The sequence below is a fragment of the Rhinoderma darwinii genome, chromosome 4 (genome assembly GCF_050947455.1).
Source record: "Rhinoderma darwinii isolate aRhiDar2 chromosome 4, aRhiDar2.hap1, whole genome shotgun sequence".
NCBI classification, from domain to species: Eukaryota; Metazoa; Chordata; class Amphibia; order Anura; family Rhinodermatidae; genus Rhinoderma; species Rhinoderma darwinii.
In genome coordinates, this window is record NC_134690.1 from 212,466,248 (window position 1) to 212,490,282 (window position 24,035).

The 24,035-nt window shown below is 41.3% G+C and overlaps 1 protein-coding gene across 2 annotated transcripts in view; it reads right to left on the minus strand.

Moving 5' to 3' along the window:
* Positions 1 to 24,035, minus strand: part of MAP3K7 (mitogen-activated protein kinase kinase kinase 7) — a 61,547-nt gene that overhangs the window by 31,577 nt on the left and 5,935 nt on the right. For both annotated transcript variants that reach the window (XM_075862166.1, XM_075862165.1), the window contains exons 2-5: positions 7,572 to 7,682; positions 6,000 to 6,065; positions 4,911 to 4,956; positions 1,622 to 1,760 (exon numbers count right to left, since the gene is read on the minus strand). In XM_075862166.1, coding sequence (XP_075718281.1) covers positions 1,622 to 1,760; positions 4,911 to 4,956; positions 6,000 to 6,065; positions 7,572 to 7,682 — 362 coding nt within the window. The remainder of the gene's footprint in view (positions 1 to 1,621; positions 1,761 to 4,910; positions 4,957 to 5,999; positions 6,066 to 7,571; positions 7,683 to 24,035) is intronic.

Here is a 24,035-nt window from a genome sequence, read left to right on the forward strand (position 1 = left end):
CGTGCCTCTTTAAGCAACAGTTTGCCTTTTCATATATCAGGGTATTTTATTTAAAGCATTTCCATAGTATGTACCACTTTACAAGCTAGAAGTGGAGGGAAGACGTGGGGGAATGAGGCCATTGGGAAACCGGAAGGCAACGCTGTCACCTCTTTCCCCATAAAAAGTGGCTGAATTCTGCAAATAGCTGCCTCAGAGTAGCCGCATGCAGTTTGATTTCCCCACAATTGCTCTCCGTTAAGAGTATATTCACACGTGGCAGATTTGTTGCAAATATTTATGCAACCTGAATGGCGGCAGAAATCCATGTGCTTGCTGCATAAACAAACCCATTCAGCTGTATGGCAACAGAGTTTGTCGCAGACATTTCTGCCACGTGTGAATATGCCCTAATGAAGGCAAATTTCTCCTATATATTGAAATTGCTGTAAAAGCACTCTGACTCATATGTTAGAGAAATTAAAGTATAAAAATGTATTTTTAAAGCGCATTAACTTCCAGGGCACTGTAGATATGAGTACAGTATAACCAAATAAGAATCCTAACTTTATATTTCCCGTTCATCAATAGCCAGAGACTATTTTGTGGGTTATAATCGTTACTTACATGAAACACAATGCATCTCTATAAACTGTGGGTGTCACAAGACAAGTCATAGTCTAGCCCCAGCCAAAAGCTGGCCATACAGTTAGATAGAGGTCGGCCTGCCGCTATTTCCCCAAGCGCCCCCAAAAACATGCACACTCAGCGAGACCGACCATACATGTTTTTTGTTTTTTTTAATACGTAGGGGAAAAAGCCACTGCCTGTCCCCTCTGTTGCATGTGGTAATCCGACTGATCCAATTGAAATAAAAATTTTAAACCGGCTAACTAAACCCCCAATAATGTTATTTATGTTAATACGTGACAAAGTACATTAAACATGAATGCAGTTTAGCTCATGCCAGTCATCCAAAAATTCTGGGACGATTTTTAAAATTGAATCCATGATACAATGTTTTTTTGTTTTTTTTTTGCTCAAGCGTGATCTAAGAATATTTTTCATATAGGTCTAGAAAAGTCCTTTTAGTGCACGTGATAAAAGCATAATACACATAATATTGTTGGCCGCTAATAAAAAAACCATAAACAAAATACTATGAACCAATGGTCCTCCCAATATCAGTCAACATATTCTTAGTTTATAAAAGAAAATACAAATTTTTTTTCTACAAAAGAATGGCTGGACATCTGTATGCAAAGTGACCAGAGGGAGCAATGGGATTTAAAAAAAAACCAAAACCTAATATTGTTATTATGTTTTAGCTGTGTGTCTAGGGGGCTGGGAATGACATAAGGATCAGTCATTTTGTTTCTATATTTACTGGTTTTGTATATTTGAAAGACTATAAAAAATAAATAAAAATAAAATCCAAACGTTGAAATGCAGCATGCAAGATCCTGCTTCACCCCCCATACACAAAAGGCCATTGGCTGATGCTGGCAAAGTCGGCGGGTACAGATGACTTGTCTAATGTGTATGGCCAGCTTAAAACACATTCCTAATTCATTCAACCAATATTGTTTACTTGAACTAAAATATTTAGCCAACAAGCAAGCAATACAGAATATAAACCTACTTTGGTGGTTTAAGGTCCCTGTGAATAAGAGCCTTTGGTTTCATGCTGTGCAAATATGCTACCCCTTGGGCACATTGTAAACACCAACTCATAGCATGAGCAGCTGTGTAGTAAGGCAGGGGCTCAGCACCGTGCAGTACTGCAAAATAAAAATGACACAAATACATAGGTTTACATACAGAAAAAAAAAATAATAAAAAGGATTGGTTTTCATCCAGGCTTTATTGCCAACCTCTGCCTTTGGATAAAATCCACTAGTAGCATTATGAAGAAACCAATAAAATAACGTGCGTGAATTTTAATTCTATTAAATGTAAAAAAATAAAACTAAATTAGGCAGAAAAAAAACTAAAATGTAGTAATTAACATTTAAAGGTCATATCCACGGAGGAGCTGTAGGTCTATCTAACTGCTCCCATTAACAGCTCTAAATGTGCCCTATTTTGTAGGATGGTGTAAATTAAATTTTTTTCCCCAATTGCCGGGCTCAGGGACTATGGCTACAGGGAGACAACGTGCTTATTTACTTCCACACATCCATATACCAAATTCTGGTTTCATAGAGATTAATGAACCAATTGGATCCATGATGAGTACTATGCGGACATTAATATGTCCACTTTTCTAGCTTATATCATCGATTGGAAACAAATTTCAGCATCAACTATAAAACGAGAAGAAATAGATCGCTGTTATGCGGACAGAACTACTTGGAAAGTTATCCTCGCAATGCATTTTGGCTAGTTTTCCCCTAGTTAAAGAGGCTCTGTCACCAGATTTTGCAACCCCTATCTGCTATTGCAGCAGATAGGCGCTGCAATGTAGATTACAGTAACGTTTTTATTTTTAAAAAACAAGCATTTTTGGCCAAGTTATGACCATTTTCGTATTTATGCAAATGAGGCTTGCAAAAGTACAACTGGGCGTGTTGAAAAGTAAAAGTACAACTGGGCGTGTATTATGTGTGTACATCGGGGCGTGTTTACTACTTTTACTAGCTGGGCTTTCTGATGAGAAGTATCATCCACTTCTCTTCAGAACGCCCAGCTTCTGGCAGTGCAGATCTGTGACGTCACTCACAGGTCCTGCATCGTGTCGGCACCAGAGGCTACAGATGATTCTGCAGCAGCATCGGCGTTTGCAGGTAAGTCCATGTAGCTACTTACCTGCAAATGCTGATGCTGCTGCAGAATCATCTGTAGCCTCTGGTGCCGACACGATGCAGGACCTGTGAGTGACGTCACAGATCTGCACTGCCAGAAGCTGGGCGTTCTGAAGAGAAGTGGATGATACTTCTCATCAGAAAGCCCAGCTAGTAAAAGAAGTAAAAACGCCCCGATGTACGCACATAATACACGCCCAGTTGTACTTTTACTTTTCAACACGCCCAGTTGTACTTTTGCAAGCCTCATTTGCATAAATACGAAAATGGTCATAACTTGGCCAAAAATGCTCGTTTTTTAAAAATAAAAACGTTACTGTAATCTACATTGCAGCGCCTATATGCTGCAATAGCAGATAGGGGTTGCAAAATCTGGTGACAGAGCCTCTTTAAAGTGCAGGTTAACGTCAGATTACATATTTTGCATTTAAAATCATGACAGTTGCTTCTCAGCACTTAACACTCACATGCACACGACCGTAGCCATGTGCACGGCCGTGATTTCCGTGTTGGCCGGCCACGGAGTGACAGCCACAAGCCGCCCGCAAAAGCGGGCTATGCACATGGCCATTATTTTCAATGAGCCCGGGCTCCGGGGCCATGCACAGACCGTGAAAAACCACGGTCGTGTGCATGGGCCTATAGGAATGAATGAGGCCGCAATTCTCCCGTGGATTTTCAGGGGAATTGCGGCCGCAAAAGCACGTTCGTGTGTTGTTTATAACAAAGTGACAGCTTGTCGTCAGACACTGAAGAAATTGTCAAAATTCCAGATGTCGAGCAGCAAATGTCATGACAGTGGAGCGTATTGAGCATGGCAAAACAATTAGCCTCATGCACACGAACGTGCTTTTGGGGCCGCAATTCCCCATGAAAATCCATGGGAGAATTGCGGCCCCATTCATTCCTATGGGGCCATGCACACGACCGTGGTTTCACGGTCCATGCATGGCCCAGGAGCCTGCAGCGCAGAAAGAACGGGCAAGCCTTATTACAGCTCGCAGCGGTCACTCCGTGTCCGGCCGACCCGAAAATCATGGCCGCGCACATGGCTACCGTCGTGCGCATGAGCTTCAGATCATGAATTAATGGTTTTAGATTTAATAGGAATGCCATGATAATTTTCATACATTTTTTATATACTAAGGGATATAGTAAGAAAATCTCTTCCAATAAGGTATAAACAATATAGTATAGAACAGAAAGTTATTTGTTACTGGAACATGGCTTACTGGATTTTATTTCCTCTAGTTCACCAGTTATATATTTCAGATATGTTGTGTACCTAAAGGCTATGTACACTTTTAAAATGTGTTTTTCCTTTTTCTAGTTCTTTTTTAAATCAAATGGTCTATCAGTGTGTTTGGTGCAACTTTCTAAATACTTTATTAAAAATTATATTTTTTTACTTTTGGAGATAGAGCTGCTTTGTATCCAACTGTTATCGATCACGTCTAAGTTATGAACTTAGACCCGCTGTCACTGACTGATACAGGTTTCAGCGCTAGATACAGCTGCTCTGTATACAGGATAATAATTTTATATTTATTTTGTATTCTGCTGCGTTTACATTCTGGAGGCAGTCCTTAAAGGAACTGTTCCCCACCATCTCTGAACAACGAGGGTCAGGAAAGTGTGTAACTTAACACAACGAAGTGACATCAGCGCTTTGTAACAACTGTATAAAATCTTCTCTTCTCCTACCCCTTTAAACGCTTCATAATCTACTAATAATGGGGTGATGACATTTAATTTCCCTGCAGGGTATCAAACTTTTTTTTTTAGAACCGTGTCAAGTGAAACTTGGCACACACTTTTTTTTCCTGTTTAATTCATATGTTCAGCTACAAAAAACTTCACTATGAAGTCAGAGGCACATGGAGGTATAGTAGGGTCCCATATAGGTCACTGGGTGAATTACTGCGGAGTACTTCTCTGGTGCATAAGGCCTTAAAGTAATTTCCTTATAATATCCTCCCTTTAAATAAAGATTACATTGATGAGTTTCTGCACAACCCGACACTTTCACACAAAAGGTTCTCATTGAAGAAGTGAAACTGGTACAATTTACCTTCTACAATGACTTAAAAATCATATGATACAGAAAAATAAAGTTCATGCAATTACCATTATACAAGGAGCCTCCTTCAGCATATTCCATTACTAGACATACCTGAAAAAAAATAAAAATAAAATGTAATACGAGTCAAAATGACTATCTAACAGCTCAGATGCCACGATTGCCATCTCTAACCCTGGCTGTAAGGGCAGGGTGTCAACTAGGGCAGGGCAATTAGGACCTAAATCAAAATCTTGACTAATTGAACATGTTAGCTCGATTACGCTTATTGAACATTTAGGCCACACCCTTTTTGTATGCCACACCCCCTATGCGAATGAATTCATATTTATCCCCTGAGCCGGCCGTATACTACTAGTATATAATATCACGTCCAAGGTTAGCTACGTTCGCCTGAAAGTAGCCTTAGTGTAAGTAACTTTACACAGAATTGGCATGGATAAAAAAAATAAAATAAAAAAAAATGTGAACAGTAAGAAACTAAAAAGTGGATATACATCTGGTATACTATTAGTACAAGTTGTTTGAAAAGTTAGAATCCATTTCAGCAAAACGATGTCAATGTTTCTACTGTAACCACTCCCCTCTGCTCGAGTGGCTGCTCTACTGGTCCCCAGCCTCATACGCGGTGCTTTCTAATAACCCTAACTCAAAAGCATAGGGGAGGGCTTACAGCGGGAAGTCAGACACTTCACATTCCGAATGTGAGTATTAAAACTTTACTTCCAGAGTGTTGCTTTCAGCCAGAACTCCAACATAGGTATGCTTAAACTTGTCTCCCCTTCCCCTATCTAGTAGAATTAGCATGGGGGGGGGGGGGGGGGAGCAACAAAAGACGTGACAGACTCCTTTTAAGGAGGTTCATGTAGATTAGTCAGTTGTGGGAACAGTACATTTCATAAAGCAGTCAGAATTTTTAGGGACCAAAATGTAATCATTGGGACTTTACTAGACCCGGTTATCCCAACTAGTACCTTTCATGGGGTCAAGCAATAAAAAAAAAAACCTTCTGAGCCTTATTTTTTCCCTTTTCTTCGTATGGTACATGTTTGTGCTATTTTTGTAAGAATACATTTTTTCTGAAACCTAACACATTGTTTTAAAGTTAAAATATAATTAAGACTACTAAAACTTACCGGATTTAGGCAAGCTCCATATAGCTTTACAATATTTGGGTGATTCACACGTGACAACTGGCGAAGCTGAAATTAAACAAAAGGCAGTTTAAATGGACTGAAAGAAAAACCTGTACAAAATAAAAATGACATGACATTTTGTTACAGTCACAAAACAACTTCTTAAAATGCAGACTTTCTGGGAAGACTGCTTCATGCTGGAATTCCGCATGATTAAAGACATGTTTTTACATTTTTTCGTTTGATCGCTACATTGTGTATACATTTTTACCTTGTGCACAGTTTACATTTTCTATTGCAATGCAGGTTCAGTTAAAAATCAATGGGTTTCACTGCTCAGCTGGAAATTGATCAAAAGGGCTTGGGAAATTACTGAATCTGTGCTAAGGGCATTGGTAAGGGTTAATGCCCCAAGCCGGTTACATAATATAATAAAACAATCCAATATTATAACTTCAAAATGATAAATCCTAGAAGCCAGGTTTAGAAGAAAAACATCCTTGGTGACCAATTCTTCCTAAAAGCGGAGTTTGCATTCAGCAGCTCAGGGTTAACACCATGTAACAAATGCCTGGAAATCCTACTCCTGATGTGGTCTATTCTTGAATTGATTTTTTTTTAGCAGAGCTCTGTCCAGAAAGTAGATACAATATGAAGCCGCATATGATCGGCTACTCACATATACTGTAGCTGCCTGACTGGCAACAGGTGGCACAGAACAGGGGCATTAGGCAGAAACAATATGCACTGCTGTGAATGTATGGGCACGCTTATGTAGCCTGCAGTATTTCCAAATAAAGATTTTAGCAGTGTATGACGATATTTGACGACAACCAAAGTACACCAAATAGTTAAAAGAAATTGAACACCGGAGTCCAAACGTGCTTAAACATTTCATTCCGGAATCCTGGCCATTAAGAAGTTGCCTCCTTTTTCATGACAACAATGATTCACATTCATTCTGCAACAAGAGCACTAGTGAGTTATAGGTAATAATGCCTGGTTCACATCCCAAAACGGTTTGGCGTGGTTGAGATTAGGTACAATTTCCAGGCCAGTTCTTCCCCCGGTAAACGTGGGGAAAAAAAATTCTTTATGGTTCTTTGTGCAATTGTATTGTAGTAACTGGAAACGGGCTTCATCTAATATGGGCCTACTACGAAGTTGGAAACTCATGATTTGCTAAAATGTAATTGTACGCACTACTATTAAGAGGTGTCTCCTATGAAACTGGGAGGCTGACCTCAAATATAAAAACAGCTAAAACATTATTCCCCCTAAAGCAAGTATTACCGCTTTGCACTAATCTCATTCATCCGGCATGACCAGATGGTGAAGCAACACGCTTGCAGTGCCCAGAGTATGATGGTTATATAGGATTCGGTCTGATATGGTGTCATTGCCGGCTCCTAACTTTCCTCACCCGGAGCATGGATTTGTGCAGGCCAGCACTATGGAATATTTTCAGGCGACAGTTCACAAGTAATAAGTTCCCAATAATGTCTTTATTGTCCCGACTGAATAAAGACTGTACTTCATTTACCTTTCTAGAAGGGTCATTATAATATATACCTCAACAATAAAGGCTTTCCTCTCAGATTCACTTTCAATTTGTTTGATCGCCACATCTTTTCCACGCCATTTTGCTTTGCAGACAACACCAAAGGTGCCTCTTCCAACTACCTGTTGAAAAAAAACGACATCCATGTGATTTACAGAACATAATACAAGGTTATCCGGAAAGCCAAGCTCCCAGAATAATAAAATGGACTATATGCAAAAATCAATGGATCAAAACTGCAGCATGGAGTTCTATTAGCGATACACGGTTACAAACATGGAGTTCTTCAATAATAAAACCCAAAAAAAACTATGAACACTGAACAGCGTAGTCTACTACAAAATTCCAGACCTTCAAAAAAACATCATGTATACCAGCCCGATAGAGTCGAAGGCCTCATGCACAAGACCTTAGCCATGTGGACAGCTGTGATTTTTGGGTCGGACGGCTGCGGAGTGTCACCCGCGGGCCACCCGCAATTCGCGGGCCGTGCACATGGCCGCGTGCATTAATCTCTATGAGCCTGGATATGCCCATTCTTTCTGCGGTCCAGGCTCCTGGGCCATGGACGGACCGTGGAAAACACGGTTGTGTGCATGGGCCCAGAGAAGTGAATGGGGCCGCAATAGCACGTTCGTGTGCATGGGGCCTAAAAGGACACTCTTTTGGCATACGTCAGACTAATTGAGCTCTATGGACACGTTTCGCTCGTACGTTGGGAGCTTTTCCGATGTACACGCTAATCGTAGGGCAAAAACGGGATGTTTACATGGCCTTACTTAACTCCTTAACCCCTTGCATACCTTCGACGTAATAGTACGTCGCTGGCCGCTTATTCCAGCGTACCTTCGACGTACTATTACGGCGCAGGAATAAACTGTCACTATGTGAAATCACATAGTGACAGAACAGCGGCGGCAGCTGCCATTGACAGCTAACCGTCTCTGCTACCGGCCTGGGGACCAATTAGCAGTCCCCAATGCCGGCGATTGCTGTGATTGGTCAGCCTCTGAAGACTGACCAATCACAGCCGTCTGTGACGTCGTCTGCAGGAGAAAGCTCCTGTCACTTTCTCTGATCTCCTCACTTCTGTGAGATACGTGAGGAGATCAGAGAAAGCGGTGTAAAAAAAAAAACAAAAAAAAAAAAAAACACTTTTTATTAACCCCTTCCCGAAAATGGGCGTATAGTAACGCCCTGAGGATGAAGCGGGCACAGGAGCTGTGCTCGCTCCATCATCGGATGTCAGCTGTAATATACAGCCGACATCCCACTGCAACTACAGCGATCACTGTCCTCTCCGATCGCTGTAGTTTAACCCCTTAAATGCCGCTGTCAATAGCGACAGCGGCATTTAAGTGATTGATACAGAGGGAGGGGGCTCCCTCTGCACCCCATTGCCCACCCGCGAAAAATCGCGGGGTTCTGATGGTTGCAATGGCAACCAGGAAGCCTAGCAACGGCTTCCTGGTTGCCAGGTACGGGAGCCTATTAGGTCCTGCCCAAGGCAGGACGTAATAGGCTCAACTGTCAGTTGTAAAGTGACAGTTACAATACACTGCACTACATCAGTACATACAGAAGTAGTGCAGTGTATTGTGCAGGGGATCAGAAGATCAGATCTTCCAGTCCCCTAGTATGTGTAAAATAAAAAGTGAAAAAAAAGTCAAAAAAAAAGTTTTAGATAAATAAATAAATACAAGTTTTACGTAATAAAGACAATAATCACCTTGTTTCCCTGATCAAGCCCTTTATAATTAGAAAAAAAATGAAAAAAAAGACAAAAACTAGACATAATAATAGGTATTGCCGCGTTCGTAGCGGCCTGACCTAAAAAAATATCATATTATTTATCCCGCACGGTGAACACCGTAAAAAAAATACCATAAAAAACAATGGCAGAATTTCCTTTTTTGGTCACGTTGTTTCCAAAAAAATGGAATAAAAAGTGATCAAAAAGTCGCGCGTAGCCAAACATGGTACCAATAAAAACGACAGTGTGTCACGCAAAAAATGTATGTACTCCGCACAGATTACATATGCCCCCACATTATAAACTGAAACACCAGTAAAACACTAAACAAAACTACTACCAAGCAAAATCTGCGCTCCAAAAGCCAAATGGCGCTCCTTCTGGGCATGGCAGTGTGCCCAAACAGCGGTTTATGACCACATATGGGGTATTACCGTACTCTGGAGAACCGCTTAACAATTTATGGGGCGTATGTCTCCATTGGTACAAGCTGGGCCCAACGCATTGGGCACTGAAATAGCATATCTGTGGAAAATAGCAATTTTCAATCTGCAACATCCACTGTGCACTAATTTCTGCAAAACCTTTGGGGGTCAAAATGCTCACTACACTTCTAGATGAAATCCTTTAGGGGTGTAGTTTCCTAAATGGGGTCACTTCTCGGGAGTTTTCACTGTACTCGTACCTCAGCGCAATGCAACATGGCGTCAAAAACAAATTTTGTAAAATCTCCACTCCAAAAACGAAATTGCACTTTTTCCGTTTAGACCCTTGCCGTATGTCCAAATAGCCGTTTACAACCACATATGGGGTATTTTCGTAATCAGGAGAAATTGTGTAACACATTTTGGGGTGTCTTTTCTCCTGTATTCCTTGTGGAAATGAAAAATTCTGAGCTAAAGCTACAGGTTATTGGAAAAAAAAAATGTTTTCATTTTCATGGACCAATTCTAATAAAATCTATAAAACACCTGAGGGCTCAAAATGCTCACTACACCTCTAATTTAATTCTTTCAGGGGTATAGTCTCCAAATTGGGATCACATCTGGGGAATTTCTACTGTACTGGTACTTCAGGGACTCTGCAAATGCGACATGGCCCCCAGAAACCAATTCAGCAAAATCTGAGCTGCAAAATCCAAATGGTGCTCCGTCCCTTCTGAGCCCTGCCATGGGTCCAAACAGCAGTTTATTACCACATAATGGGGTATTTCCGTAATCAGGAGAAATTGCTTTACAAATGTTGAGGTGCTTTTTCTCCTTTATTCCTTATAAAAATTAGAAAATTCTGTGTTTTTTCCAAAAAAAGTCTCTTTTCATCTTCACAGACTAATTCCAATAAATTCAGCAAAAAACCTGTGGGGTCAAAATGATAACTATACCACTAGAAAAATTCCTTGAGGGGTATAGTTTCCAAAATGGGGTCACTTTTGGGGGGATTCCACTGTTTAGGTCCCTCCAGGGCGTTGCAAACGTGACACGGCACTGAAAACCATTCCAGTAAAATCAGAGCTCCAAAATTCAAATGGCGCTCCTTCCCTTCTGAGCCCTGCTGTGGGTCCAAACAGCAGTTTATTACCACATATGGGGTATTTCCGTAATCGCGAGAAATTGCTTTACAAATGTTGGGGTGCTTTCTCTCCTTTATTTCTTGCAAAAATTAGACATTTTTATGTTTTTCCAGAAAAAAAGTAGATTTTCATTTTCACAGACTAACTCCAGAAAATATAGCAAAATACCTGTGGGGTCAAAATGCTAACTATACCCCTAGATAAATTCCCTGAGGGGTGTAGTTTAAAAAATGGGGGTCACTTTTGGGGGTTTCCACTGTTTTGGCACCACAAGACCTCTTCAAACCTGACATGGTGCCTAAAATATATTCTGAAAAAAGGAGGCCCCAAAATACAAGAGGTGCTCCTTTGCTTCTGAGGCCTGTGTTTCAGTCCATTATCACACTAGGGCCACATGTGGGATATTTCTAAAAACTGCAGAATCTGGGCAATAAATATTGAGTTGCGTTTCTCAGGTAAAACCTTCTGTGGTACAGAAGAAAATGTATTACATATGAATTTTGTAAAAAAAAAAATGAAATTTGAAAATTTCAGCTCTACTTTCCTTCAATTCCTGTAAAACGCCTAAAGAGTTGAAACACTTTCTGAATGCTGTTTTGGATACTTTGAGGGGTGCAGTTTTCAAAATGGTGTTTTATGGGGGTTTCTAAAATATAGGGCACTCAAAACCACTTCAGAACTGAACTCGTCCCTGAAAAAAAAAAATCGCTTTTTGAAATTTTCTTAAAAATATGAGAAATTGCTGCTAAAGTTCTAAGCCTTGTGAGGTCATAGAAAAATAAAAGGATGTTCAAAAAACGATGCAAACATAAAGTAGACATATGGGAAATGTGAAATAGTAACTATTTTGTGTGGTATTACTATCTGTTTTACAAGCAGATACATTTAAAATGGGAAAAATCATAATTTCTTCATATTTTCGCTAAATGTTGGTGTTTTTCACAAATAAGCAATGAATTTATCGGCCAAATTTTTGCACTAAACTAAAGTACAACATGTCACGAGAAAACAATCTCAGAATCAATTGGATAGGTAAAAGCATTCTGGAGTTCTTACCACATAAAGTGATACATGTCAGATTTGAAAAAATGGGTCTGGTCCTCAAGGCCAAAATGAGCTGGGTACTCAAGGGGTTAAGGACGAACCATTTTTATTTTTTTTCGTTTTTCACTCCCCGTGTTCCAAGAGCCATAACTTTATTTTTCCGTCAATGGAGCGGTGTGAGGGCTTATTGTTTGTGCGAAGAGTTGTAGTTTGTAATGGCACCATAAAGTACCATATAATGTACTGAGAAAAAAAAATTGCGGACTGAAAAATTTGGAAAAAAAAATAAATAAAAAAATCGGAGATTAATTTTTTTGTGGCTTTCGCTCTTACGGCTTTCACCATGCGGTAAAAATGAGAACTTAACTTTATTATGCAGCTCAATACGATTACGTTGATATCTTGATATATATATATATATATATATATATATTTATTACTTTAAAAAGAAAAGAAAAAAACCTGTGTCAAAAAAAAATTTAATTGTTTGTTTCAGCACATTCGGAGAGCCATAACTTTTTCATTTTTCCGTGGATTGATCGATGTGAGGGCTTATTTTTTGCGGGAAGAGCTATAAATTTTATTGGTACCATTTTTTGATCACTGTTTCTTGGTGGCCTTAGTTCGTAAAAAAAATAAGTGATTTTGGCGGATTAAGTTTTTTACTGCGCTCACGGTGCAAGTAAAATAATGGTATATTGTAATAGTTCAGACTTTTGCGGACGCAGTAATACCAATTTTATTTTTTACATTACTTTAGAGGGAAATTGTTTTTTTTTTCCACTACTAATAATTTTTATTTATTTTTTTACACCATTAATGAGTCCCCCTAGGGGACTTGAACCAGAGACATGGCTTAACAGGGGCAGACAAAAGGCAGACCTGGGGGCCGTCATTAAGTTCCCGGGCTGCCATGACAAACACCGGCGCCCCCCGATCGCGGTGTGGGGGCGCTGATGAGCTGTGGGAGGGGCTGCCCCCTCTTTACAACTCTTCAGATGCTGCGGTCACGATTGGCCGCAGCATTTGAGGGGTACCGGACCAGGAAAAGCGCAATCGCTGTTCCCGGCCGTTAGCGTTGTTTTACAGCTGACAGCCCAGACTGACACCCGCAGGGTATGGAGGGCACTCAAAACATTAGCGCCCTCCATACTTCCCTATGACACTTATCACATACATCTACGTGATAATGCGTCAAGGGGTTAAAGAGGTGAATATTTGCCATTGTCACGTAATGCTCAATCAGGTTAATGGCTTGTTCTAGTTTAAACGCTTGTGTGTCATATGACCAGGGCACATTTTCCTCCTTTGGAACTAAACAACTAAGGCCTCATGCACACTTCAGTTTTTTCCTTCTGGGTGCTATCCGTTTTTGTCACTGATAGCACCCTGAACCCATTCATTTCAATGGGGCCATGCACACCTCAGTTTTTTTGACGGTCCGTTGCTCCTTTCCGATCCAAAGTAGAGCATGTCCTACTTTGGTCCGGGATTCCGTGACCGTGAGGCCCATGCAAGTCAATGGGGCCGTCAAAAAAACTGAAGGCACACGGAAGAAGGTCGGGCAGAAAAACATTACACTAATCGGCAGCCACTTGTCTCTATCAATAACTGATAGAGAAAAGAGGCTACTGATTAAAAATAAAATAAAAAGCCTTTCATACGTACCCGGTCGTTGTCTTGGTGACGAGTCCCTCTTCTTCCTCCAGTCCGACCTTCTTTTGTGACGCGGCAGCCTATGATTGGCTGCCGAGGCAGCCTGTGATTGGCTGCAGCGGCCGCGGCAGCCTGTGATTGGCAGCAGCGGCGACATGGATTGAACGTCATCGCTGGAGGCCGGACAGGAGGAATGTAAGTATGAACTTATTTATTTGTAATTTTTTTTATTACATTAAAATTGTATTTTCCGCGCGCCGAGCATGGTACTGTCACCCTGGACAGTACCATGCTCAGCGCACGGAGTGCACACGGAAACCACACGGCCGCTAAAACGGGTTCACTGACCCGTCAAAAGCGGCCGTGAAAACGGTGACGTAAGTGTGCACGAGGCCTAACCAACAGATGCCATGATCTCAGCTCATATATAAAAAGTAAATCTAATGAATGTGAATAGTAAAGATCAACAAAAACAAATAACAAAAGTGTTAGTTATAAAAAAAAAAAACTGTAGAACTGGTCTAAGATATTTGTAGCTGTAGCAGTGGGGGCCTAGAAGACCCTTGGTCTCGGGCTGCCATTGGGGCAAACAAGGATACCGTGATGGATTTTTCTCATCATCATTTTGTTTCTCCTTGAAATGAACTGCCTCACATCTGCCTAATTCTATTGAAATAACATGCATGTTTTTTTTCATTTATGGTATATCGGGGTCAATAGTCTTTTGGACTACGCATTGCCCATTATATAGCAGTTGGTACAACTCAAATTAACAGGAAAGTAATCCTGCATATCTACAGAATAAAAGTTGTTAGATAACAATTATTTATTTACAGCTAAATGTAGCAACAAAAGTAAAGTAAATTAAAGAAGAAAAAAAAACAAAAAACACCAAAGCACTACTAGATTGTGAATAATGAGTTTTACCTCCAGAGATCCTAAAGAAGAAAAAAAAAAAAAAAAAAAAAAAAAAAAAAAAAAAAAAAAAAGACAGAAATGGGACATCCCAAAATAACTAATAAAACAAGTTCTACTAAAATGACAGAAACTGACTGGTAATCATTTTTTAAGGGCCAAAAAATGGCGAACATGTTCCACAGAGACCGTACGCCATCTAGCTAAAGCAGAGAACCTGCTGCTACACCCCTTCAAGTTATTTGTTTAAAGTTCACAATTTGTCATCACCTGAATGTACTAGGATTCGGTCCCTAGGTGCATAGTTTGTCGCTACTGAGCACGGAAAAGCATTGGTGAATGTCCTGAAATTTAAATAAACCATATTTATTGTACCTCCCCAATGAACTGTTCCGGTAACCCTGTCAAATAAGTCTGACATTTGTCTGACAAGATCTCTCCACAGGGAAACACTGTTGCCTTGTTTTATGCAGATTAGGTTACAAGATAATAAATGATTCCGTCCCTGTGCTGCATTTCCATTAATCCATTACTAATAAAACAGAGGTTGTAGTCCTATACAGAAAAGTCATTTACCAAATCTTAGAAACAAAGATACAAGAGAGTAATATTCTACCCTATACCATCTTCACGTGACAGATACAGGTAAAAATACACCAGTCCATAAAACGTGACCGATGCATGGCACGATTCTTTAGGCCAGGTGAAACTACGAGGAGATACCGGGCCCTTGTTGGAAAAACTTTAGGCCCTGACTTTCCTTATACAAATGGTTATAATCCTGGCATGGCGTACTGCAAAGGCAGGCTGGGACTGAAGATGGAGATAGACTCTGTATTTAGCCACGTCCATGCTTGTAGCGCTACGGACACCGCTGTATACAGTCTGTACTAACTCTTGCTCCTTCCTCCAGGACCTCTGTACGGAGCACCTCTCACAGAAGCAAGATTTTAATAGCACCCATATTGCAGTAGTAGCGTTACTTTAGCACTTAATTGTTCATACGATTGAGCATCTATAACCATATTTCAGTCCATGAAGGTAACACAGGAAAGTGTACACAGTTTGCCCAAACAATGTTATCGGATTTTATTTCATATATTGACCTGTATGGAAGATCAGAGCCCTGAAATCTTTCTACCCCGGATAGGAGTCAGAAGGAAAGACCTTCTATTTTACTTCTTCTGAGCCAATCACATGACAAATATGAAAACGTACTTATCAAGTGATTGGCTAAGAAGCTGCACATGACAAGTAGAGCAGGACTCTTCTCTTCCGGGGACTCATCAATTGCATTGGCAGAAGGCAGGTTTTCAGGGCTCAGATCACACCTATAGGACAATTAAAAGGGTTGTACAGGATTTGATAAACATGGATGCTTTAGGGTATGTGCACACGATAGCAGGCATTTACGTCTGAAAAGACAGACTGTTTTCAGGAGAAAACTTTGAGCTGCTCTTCATTGAGTTCAATGAAGAACGGCTCAAATTACGTCTGAAAGAAGTGTCCTGCACTTCTTTTGCCGAGGCTGTATTTTTACGCGTCGTCGTTTGACAGCCGTCAAACGACGACGCGTAAATGACAGGTCGTCTGCAGAGTACGTCGGCAAACCCATTCAAATGAATGGGCAGATGTTTGCCGACGTATTGTAGCCCTATTTTCAGACGTAAAACGAGGCATAATACGCCTCGTTTACGCCTGAAAATAGGTCATGTGAACCCAGCCTTATTCCAAAAACTGTGCCACACCTGTCCATGGGTTGTGTCTGGGATTGCAGGTCAGCGCCGCAACCACACACAGCCTGTGGTGCGGGTTGTGGAAGAAAGAAGATATGTTTTTCTAATCCTGGACAACCCCTGGCACTGCCTAAAAGTACACTCCCCTGGGTGTCTATATAATTAATAAATAAGTTGAAGAGGATGGGATTAATAGCACTATTTCTATTTTTTGCAGACGACACCAAGCTATGTAGTAATGTTTAGTCTATGGAAGATGTCCATAAAGTAGAAGCGGATTTGGTCACAGTGTTTGGGCATCCACTTGGTAAATGAGGTTTAATGTAGATAAAAGTAAAGTTATACGTCTGGGTACCAACAATCTGCATGCATCATATGTCCTATGGGGAAGGTAAACTAGGAGAGTCACTTGTTGAGAAGGATCTGGGTGTAATTGTTGATCAGACTATGGCCCCATAGTTTTCATCCGTAATTACGGACAAAATAGTGGACCCATTCACTTCTATTGGCCACCGAGACTTTTCCGTATATTTACAGATGTGCGTCCGGGCCATAGAAATGATCCGCAAAATACGGGCTCACCCACAGAAGTCTACAGACGGATGTGTATTCGTAGCCATCGGGTCCATGCAGGTAGAAAAAACCCTTATGGTCGTGTGCACGAGGGAAAAATAACAGTCTGCAATGTCAATCAGCTGCTTCTAAGGCCAGCAGGATACGGTCGGTCATTAAAGAGAACCTTTTAATGGTCAATGGGGTGTGTAATGGCAAGGGGGCGTGTAACATCGCTGTGACCAATCAGCTACATACAGTGCCACAGCAAGAGCTGGAGAGAGGAGAGCGTGTGCGAACGCGCAGCTTGCAGCTGTGCACGCCTGCTCTCACTCTTCAGCTCTGGGCAGACAAGTACAAGACTGTGTGATCTCCAACGTGCGTGCGTCCACACACACACACACCTCCCTCCAGCTCTTGCTGTGGCACGGTCCGTAGCTGATTGGACAGTGTCACAGCGATGTTACATGCCCCATTGACCATTCAGGGGGTTATTTAAATATCGGGTGCCAAATATAACGGCACCGATATCCAAATAACGGAGGAGGGTAGGAAAAAAAATGTAAAGTGCCCCAGGGTTTGTGCAGCCCTGCCAATTACACGCTGCACATGTAGGGGTAGGTTAAAGGTGCTCTTGGCATGGACTCACAGGACAGGGACTTTTGCTACTTTACAAAGCATTAGTGAGGCCTCATCTAGAATATGCACCTCAGTTCTGGGCTTCAGTTCATAGAAAGGATGCCCTGGAGTTAGAACAAACACAAAGAAGAGCAACTAAACCATATAAGGGGCATGGAGAATCTAAGTTATGAGGAACGATTAAACAAATTAAATTTATTTAGTCTTCAAAAGAAACGACTAACTTGTATAAATATATAAAATAGCCTGCACAAAAATATGGTGGAAACCTATTTCATGTAAATTCCTCTTAAAAGACAAGCCCCCCTTCCCCTCGCCTGGAGAAAAAAAAACAAGGTTCAATCTCCAGAGGCGACAAGCCTTCTTTAGGCGAAATTCACATGAACGTGTGCGTTTTTGTGCGTTGCAGTTCCGTGTGGCATCCGTGTTTGGTGCGTGGCTGTGTGTTTTTAGCGCATATGGCATTGTTATGACACGTGGTTTTGAGGTTTATAAACAGAAATGAAGGAGGTAGTTTTATTATTCCCTTAATTTCTTCAACTGTAGCGCGAGTCACGCGCAGCACATGGAAGGCGTCCGTTGACTTCAATGGGTGCGTGATGCACGAAAAGCGCTAAAGTATAGGACATGCTGTGAGTTTTTCACGCAGCGGACACACACTGCGTGAAAAACACAATGTCTGAACGGCCCCATTGACTAGCATAGGTCCGTGCGACATGCGTGATTTTCACACGCGTATCACGGACGTGAACTACGCTCGTGTAATTAAGGCCTGTGAGAACTGTGAATCTATGGAATACTTTAGGAGCTGGCCGCAGCAGCAACATTGGATGGCTTCAAAAAAGGCTTAGAAAAAACCCAATATCAGCGCCTATGTCAATGTATAGAATTCTTCTTTGAATGTTCATCCAGCCTAATGGCCTCATGCGTTATGGGAATTTTACCTTCCTCTTGATGAATAAGGGGAAACAAAGTTCTTAAGTTTATCCATATCCCTTTCTCCACACCTTCTCCCATACCTTGGTTAAATTTGATGGACATATGTCTTTTTAACCGTATTATGTAACTGTGTGTATAAGGGAAAATGTGGTAATAGGTACTTTATTAAGGCCTTTAACCCCTTCCCAACCACCCACTGTCTTGACCACAGGCAGTGTGAATACCCAGTCTACAGCGACGTCTTTTGGGGTCGTTGTAGAAAAGGCATTTGAGCACTCATTCTCTAGGCAGGAGATGTAACGAACAGCTCCTGTACTTAGAGAAGCCTTTTGAGAACAGCTGGAATCAGAAAAAAATTCCAACTGCAGCTGTTTAACCCTTTGATCGCTGCGATCCGTTACTGTGCCATGACCCATAGGGAAACCCGATGTTGCGATCAGAGACTGGGGGAACCCTCTGCAGCAAGTCCTGGGGACCTAGAAAGAACCCAAGGGCTGTCTGCTCAGTAAGCCTGCTGTTAGGGCAGCACATAATGTGCTCTAATAGCACCCTGTCTCATAGTGACAGTGTAATGTATAAGCATACCTGAGTATGCGAATACATTGTAAGTTTTAAAAAAAAGTTGAAAATAACAGTTCTCATTGTATTATAAAAAAAAAAACAACTTTAAAAAAAAAAAAAAGAAGTCATTTTACCTAAAATATATTTTATTGCCCATACATTACATAAAAACAGAAAAATGTAGTTGGTGATTTTCAGGTCTGGTCATAAAAGGGTTAAACCCTCACTGTGCTAGCGACAGAGGGGTGACTCAGAGCAGGCAAGTGTCTCGGCAAATCCTAGTTTAGACAAAATAGATTTAATTGGGCAAGCATAGCACAGCTTTGGGCTCTCTTGAAGAATCACTGGTTTAGTTCACATTGGAGTAGTTTTCCATCACAATGTTTTCCAGTAGTCGACAGATTCACAACTTATGAGTTCCAAGTCACGCTAGTAGCATCCCCCACTGATACCAATTGAAGATCAAGTGCAATTTCTAAGTCCTGCTCACATCAAGTTTTGGGCTTACGTTTAGCATGTGTGTCGGGAAAGCACCCGACGTACAGGCTAAACGTGTCCATAGAGCTCCAATGCAAGACAGAAGCGCAGTCCATCCAGTGGGGGCCCAGTTAAAAAAAAATGCAAAAGTCAAAAATATTTTTGCCGCATTTCTAACACACAGTGTTCCATTTAAGCCAAGTCCCCTTTCTGCTAGATCATATCCCATTTCCCAAAAAGCCACGCCCCCTCGTTGGGTGTGCCCCCCCCCCAAAAAAAAAAACGTGTCTAAAATGGTTAATAAATGTGGTGCACATATGTCAGAATTTGGGCGCATTTTGAATAGTAAACCTGCCCCACAATTACAATATGATCTTCATCTCTGAATAGGATTGGATTTTAGTTCTACCAAGTTCAAGTTGGTTTCTTACCACTGCTGGCATCATCACAAGCACTGTAATATTTTTATTTCCATTTTAAAATTAGTTAAATTGAGAGATTTAGGGGTAGCTATAAAATTATGCTTATTATAGGATGATCCATTTCCCGTAAAGCTGGCATCGAGATAGTTTTCACATCTACAGTCATTCTGTTTTACTTACAACTCATGCACATGGCCGTACTACAGCTGCTTGCAAGAGCCAAATAAATTATGGACAAGAACGGGTCCGAATCCCATCCTGGAAGATCAGGAAAGTGTTTCCCAAAGAAATGGCATATAACCCATCCTTGGCACTAAAAATGTCTCTTGTACATCACAATATGGCCACGTGTATAAGCCATCAAATCTACCGTAAACATACATTTCTGACAAAAATAATGGGTGGTGTGGTATTATTCAAATAATGGTCCAAAGGGCCACGTGTAAGATATGTCTCTATTGTATCAAGGCAAGAAAACACCTTAACCCCTTAACGCTCCATGACCTACTATTAGGTCATGCTAACTGTAGCGTTCGCGCTCAGTGACCTAATAGTAGGTCATGGAGTAAACACGGCGCCGTTCGCGCGGGGCGCGTTCATGAGCTGTGATAGCTGCTGTTTCCGACAGCAGACTATCACTGCTCAATGTGCCGGGACCGATCGCGGAGCTCCCCCGCCGATTAACCCCTCAGAAGCCGCGTTCAATAGCGATCGCGGCTTCTTAGGGGTTAATCCGCCATCGCCGGCCTGCTACACGATAGCGGCCGGCAATGGTGAATATGGCAACCGGACACCAAACAATGGCGTCCGGCTATGCCATAGACGGAAGCCTAGTGGGTCCTGACAACGTCAGGACCCACTATGCTTGCTGTCAGTGAGTAGCTGACAGTTCTAATACACTGCACTACGCATGTAGTGCAGTGTATTAGAATAGCGATCAGGGCCTCCTGCCCTCAAGTCCCCTAGTGGGACAAAGTAATACAGTAAAAAAAAAGTTAAAAAAAGATGTGTAAAAATAAGAAAATAAAAGTTTTAAAAGTAATAAAAGTAAAAGTCCCACTTTTTCCCTTATCAGTCTTTATTATTAATAAAAAGATATAAACAAACAAATAAACTATACATAATTGGTATCGCCGCGTCCGTAACGGCCTGAACTACAAAATTATTTTGTTATTTATCCCGCACGGTGAACGCCGTAAAAAAATATATTAATAAACCGTACCACAATCACAATTGTTTGGTCACTTCACCTCCCAAAAAATGGAATAAAAAGAGATCAAAAAGTCGCATGTACCTAAAAATGGTACTGATCGAAACTACAGTTCGGTACGCAAAAAATAAGTCCTCGCACGGCTTTATTGATTGAAAAATAAAAACGTTATGGCTCTTAGAATAAGGTAACACAAAAAGTGAATGATTGTTTACAAAACGTATTTTATTGTGCAAACGCCATAAGACATAAAAAAAAACTATAAACATCTGGTATCGCCGTAATCGTATCGCACCGCAGAATAAAGTGAATATATCATTTATAGCGCACGGTGAACGCTGTAAAAAAAAAAGAATAAAAAAACAATAGTAGAATTGCTGTTTATTAGTCACCACGCCACCTAAAAATAGAATAAAAACTGATGAAAAATCCGCATGCACCCCAAGAAAACTACAATGGATTCCTCAAGGGGTCTAGTTTCCAAAATGGGGTCACTTTTGGGGGGTTTCCAATGTTTTGGCACCACAAGACCTCTTCAAACCGGACATGGTGCCTAATAAAAAAGAGGGCTCAAAATCCACTAGATGCTCCTTTGCTTCGGAGGCCGGTGCTTCAGTCCATTACCGCACTAGGGCCACATGTGGGATATTTCTCAAAACTGCAGAATCTGGGTAATACGTATTAAGTTGCGTTTCTCTGATAAATCCTTTTGTGTTATAAAAAAAATGGTATAAAGAGTATTTTCTGACAAAAAAAAAAAAAGTAAATTTCACCTCTACTTTGCTCTAAATTTTTGTGAAACACCTAAAGGGTTCATAAACTTTCTAAATGCTGTTGTGAATACTTTGAGGGGTCTAGTTTCTAAAATGGGGTGTTTGATGGGGGTTTCTAATATATAGTCCCCTCAAAGCAACTTCAGAACTGAACTGGAACCTAAAAAAATAAATAAATGAGGCAATACTTCGCTTCTCACATTATACTGATAATGAGCCGTGCCCACCCCGAGATTACCCCAGTTTTGACCGTTTGTATAAACGGAGACCCCTATTAGACCGTTTCAGTGCCCGGTTTTCCCAAGCATACACCCCCGAGAAGTGTTTTTCTATTGATGAGTCTCTGGTACATTTTAAAGGGAGAATTCAATTCCGCCAGTACCTGCCGGGTAAGAGGGCAAGGTATGGCGTGAAGATGTATAAGCTGTGCCTACAGATTTAGGATATATGAAGGAAAGGCCACCCCCAAACCAGACTGCATCCTGGACTACAATAGGTACATGGGAGGGGTGGACTTGTCAAATCAAGTCCTGAAGCCCTACAGCGCCATGCGGTGTGGTATAAGAAGCTGGCCGGGCACATCATACAGATGGCTTTGTACAATGCGTACGTGCTACGTCGATGTGCAGGCCAGAGGGGAACTTTCCTGGAATTTCAAGATCTAATCTTTAGGGACCAGGAAGGGGGGGGCACCCAGTACTTCTGGAAGCGAGGCCACACGCATCATACCAGGGCAACACTTTCCAGGAGAAGTTCCCCAAACCGGTGGAAAGGGAAAGAGTCAAAAGAGGTGCAGAGTCTGCTATAAGAGGGGGATAAGGAAGAACACAATATACCAATGCGACACGTGTCCCGAAAAACCAGGGCTCTGTATGAAAGATTGTTTTAAAATGTATCATACATCCCTTGATTTTTAATTTACCCTGATGCACTCCGCACAGCTTACCCCCCTCATCTTTCCCTTCTGAGCCCTGCCGTATGCCCAGGCAGCTGATAACAGCCACATGTAGGGTATTGCCGTACCCAGGAGAACCCACATTACAATTTAAGGGGTGTATATCTCCGGTGGTGCATGCTGGGTACACTATATTGGACACTGAAATGGCATATATATATATAAAATTGCAAATCTCACTCTGCACCATCTGCTGCGCATTATCTTTTACACAGTACCTGTGGGGTCAAAATGCTCACTACACCTCTAGATGAATGTCTTAAGGGGTGTAGTTTTTAAAATGGGGTCACTTCTCGGGGGTTTCAACTGTACTGGTACCTCAGGGGCTTCTGCATACATGACTTAGCACCAGAAAAGCTCCAGTAGGCCAAATGGTGGTCCTTTCCTTCTGAGCCCTCCCATGGGCCCAAACGGCAGTTTATCACCACAAATGGGGTATTGCCGCACTAAGGACAAATTGGGCAACAAAATGTGGTATGTTGTTCCCTGTGAAAATAAGAAATTTTGATCAAAAATGACATCTTATTGGAAAAAATATCATTTTTTTCATTTCACAGCCCAATTCAAATAGGTGCTGTGAAAAAACTGTGCGGTCAAAATGATAACAAAAACCATAAATGAATTCCTTGAGGGGTGTAGTTTCCAAAATGGGGTCACTTCTGGTAGGTTTCCATTGCTTTGATACCTCTGGGGCTCTGCAAATGTGACATGGCACCCGAAAACCAATCCAGCAAAATCTGGACTCCAACAAACACATAGCGCTCCTTTCCGTCTGAGCCCTCCCATGGGCCCAAACGGCAGTTTATCAACACAAATGGGGTATTGCCGCAATAAGGACAAATTGGGCAACAAAATGGGGTATGTTGTTCCCTGTGAAAATAAGAAATTTTGATCAAAAATGACATCTTATTGGAAAAAATATCATTTTTTTCATTTCACAGCCCAATTCAAATAGGTGCTGTGAAAAAACTGTGCGGTCAAAATGATAACAAAAACCATAAATTAATTCCTTGAGGGGTGTAATTTCCAAAATGGGGTCACTTCTGGTGGGTTTCCATTGTTTTGATACCTCAACACCTCTTCAAACCTGGCATGCTGCCTAAAATATATTCTAATAAAAAAGAGGCCTCAAAATGCACTAGGTGCTTCTTTGCTTCTAGGGCTTGTGTTTTAGTCCACGAGCGCAGTAGGGCCACATGTGGGACATTTCTAAAAACTGCAGAATCTGGACAATACATATTTAGTAGTATTTCTCTGGTAAAACCTTCTCTGT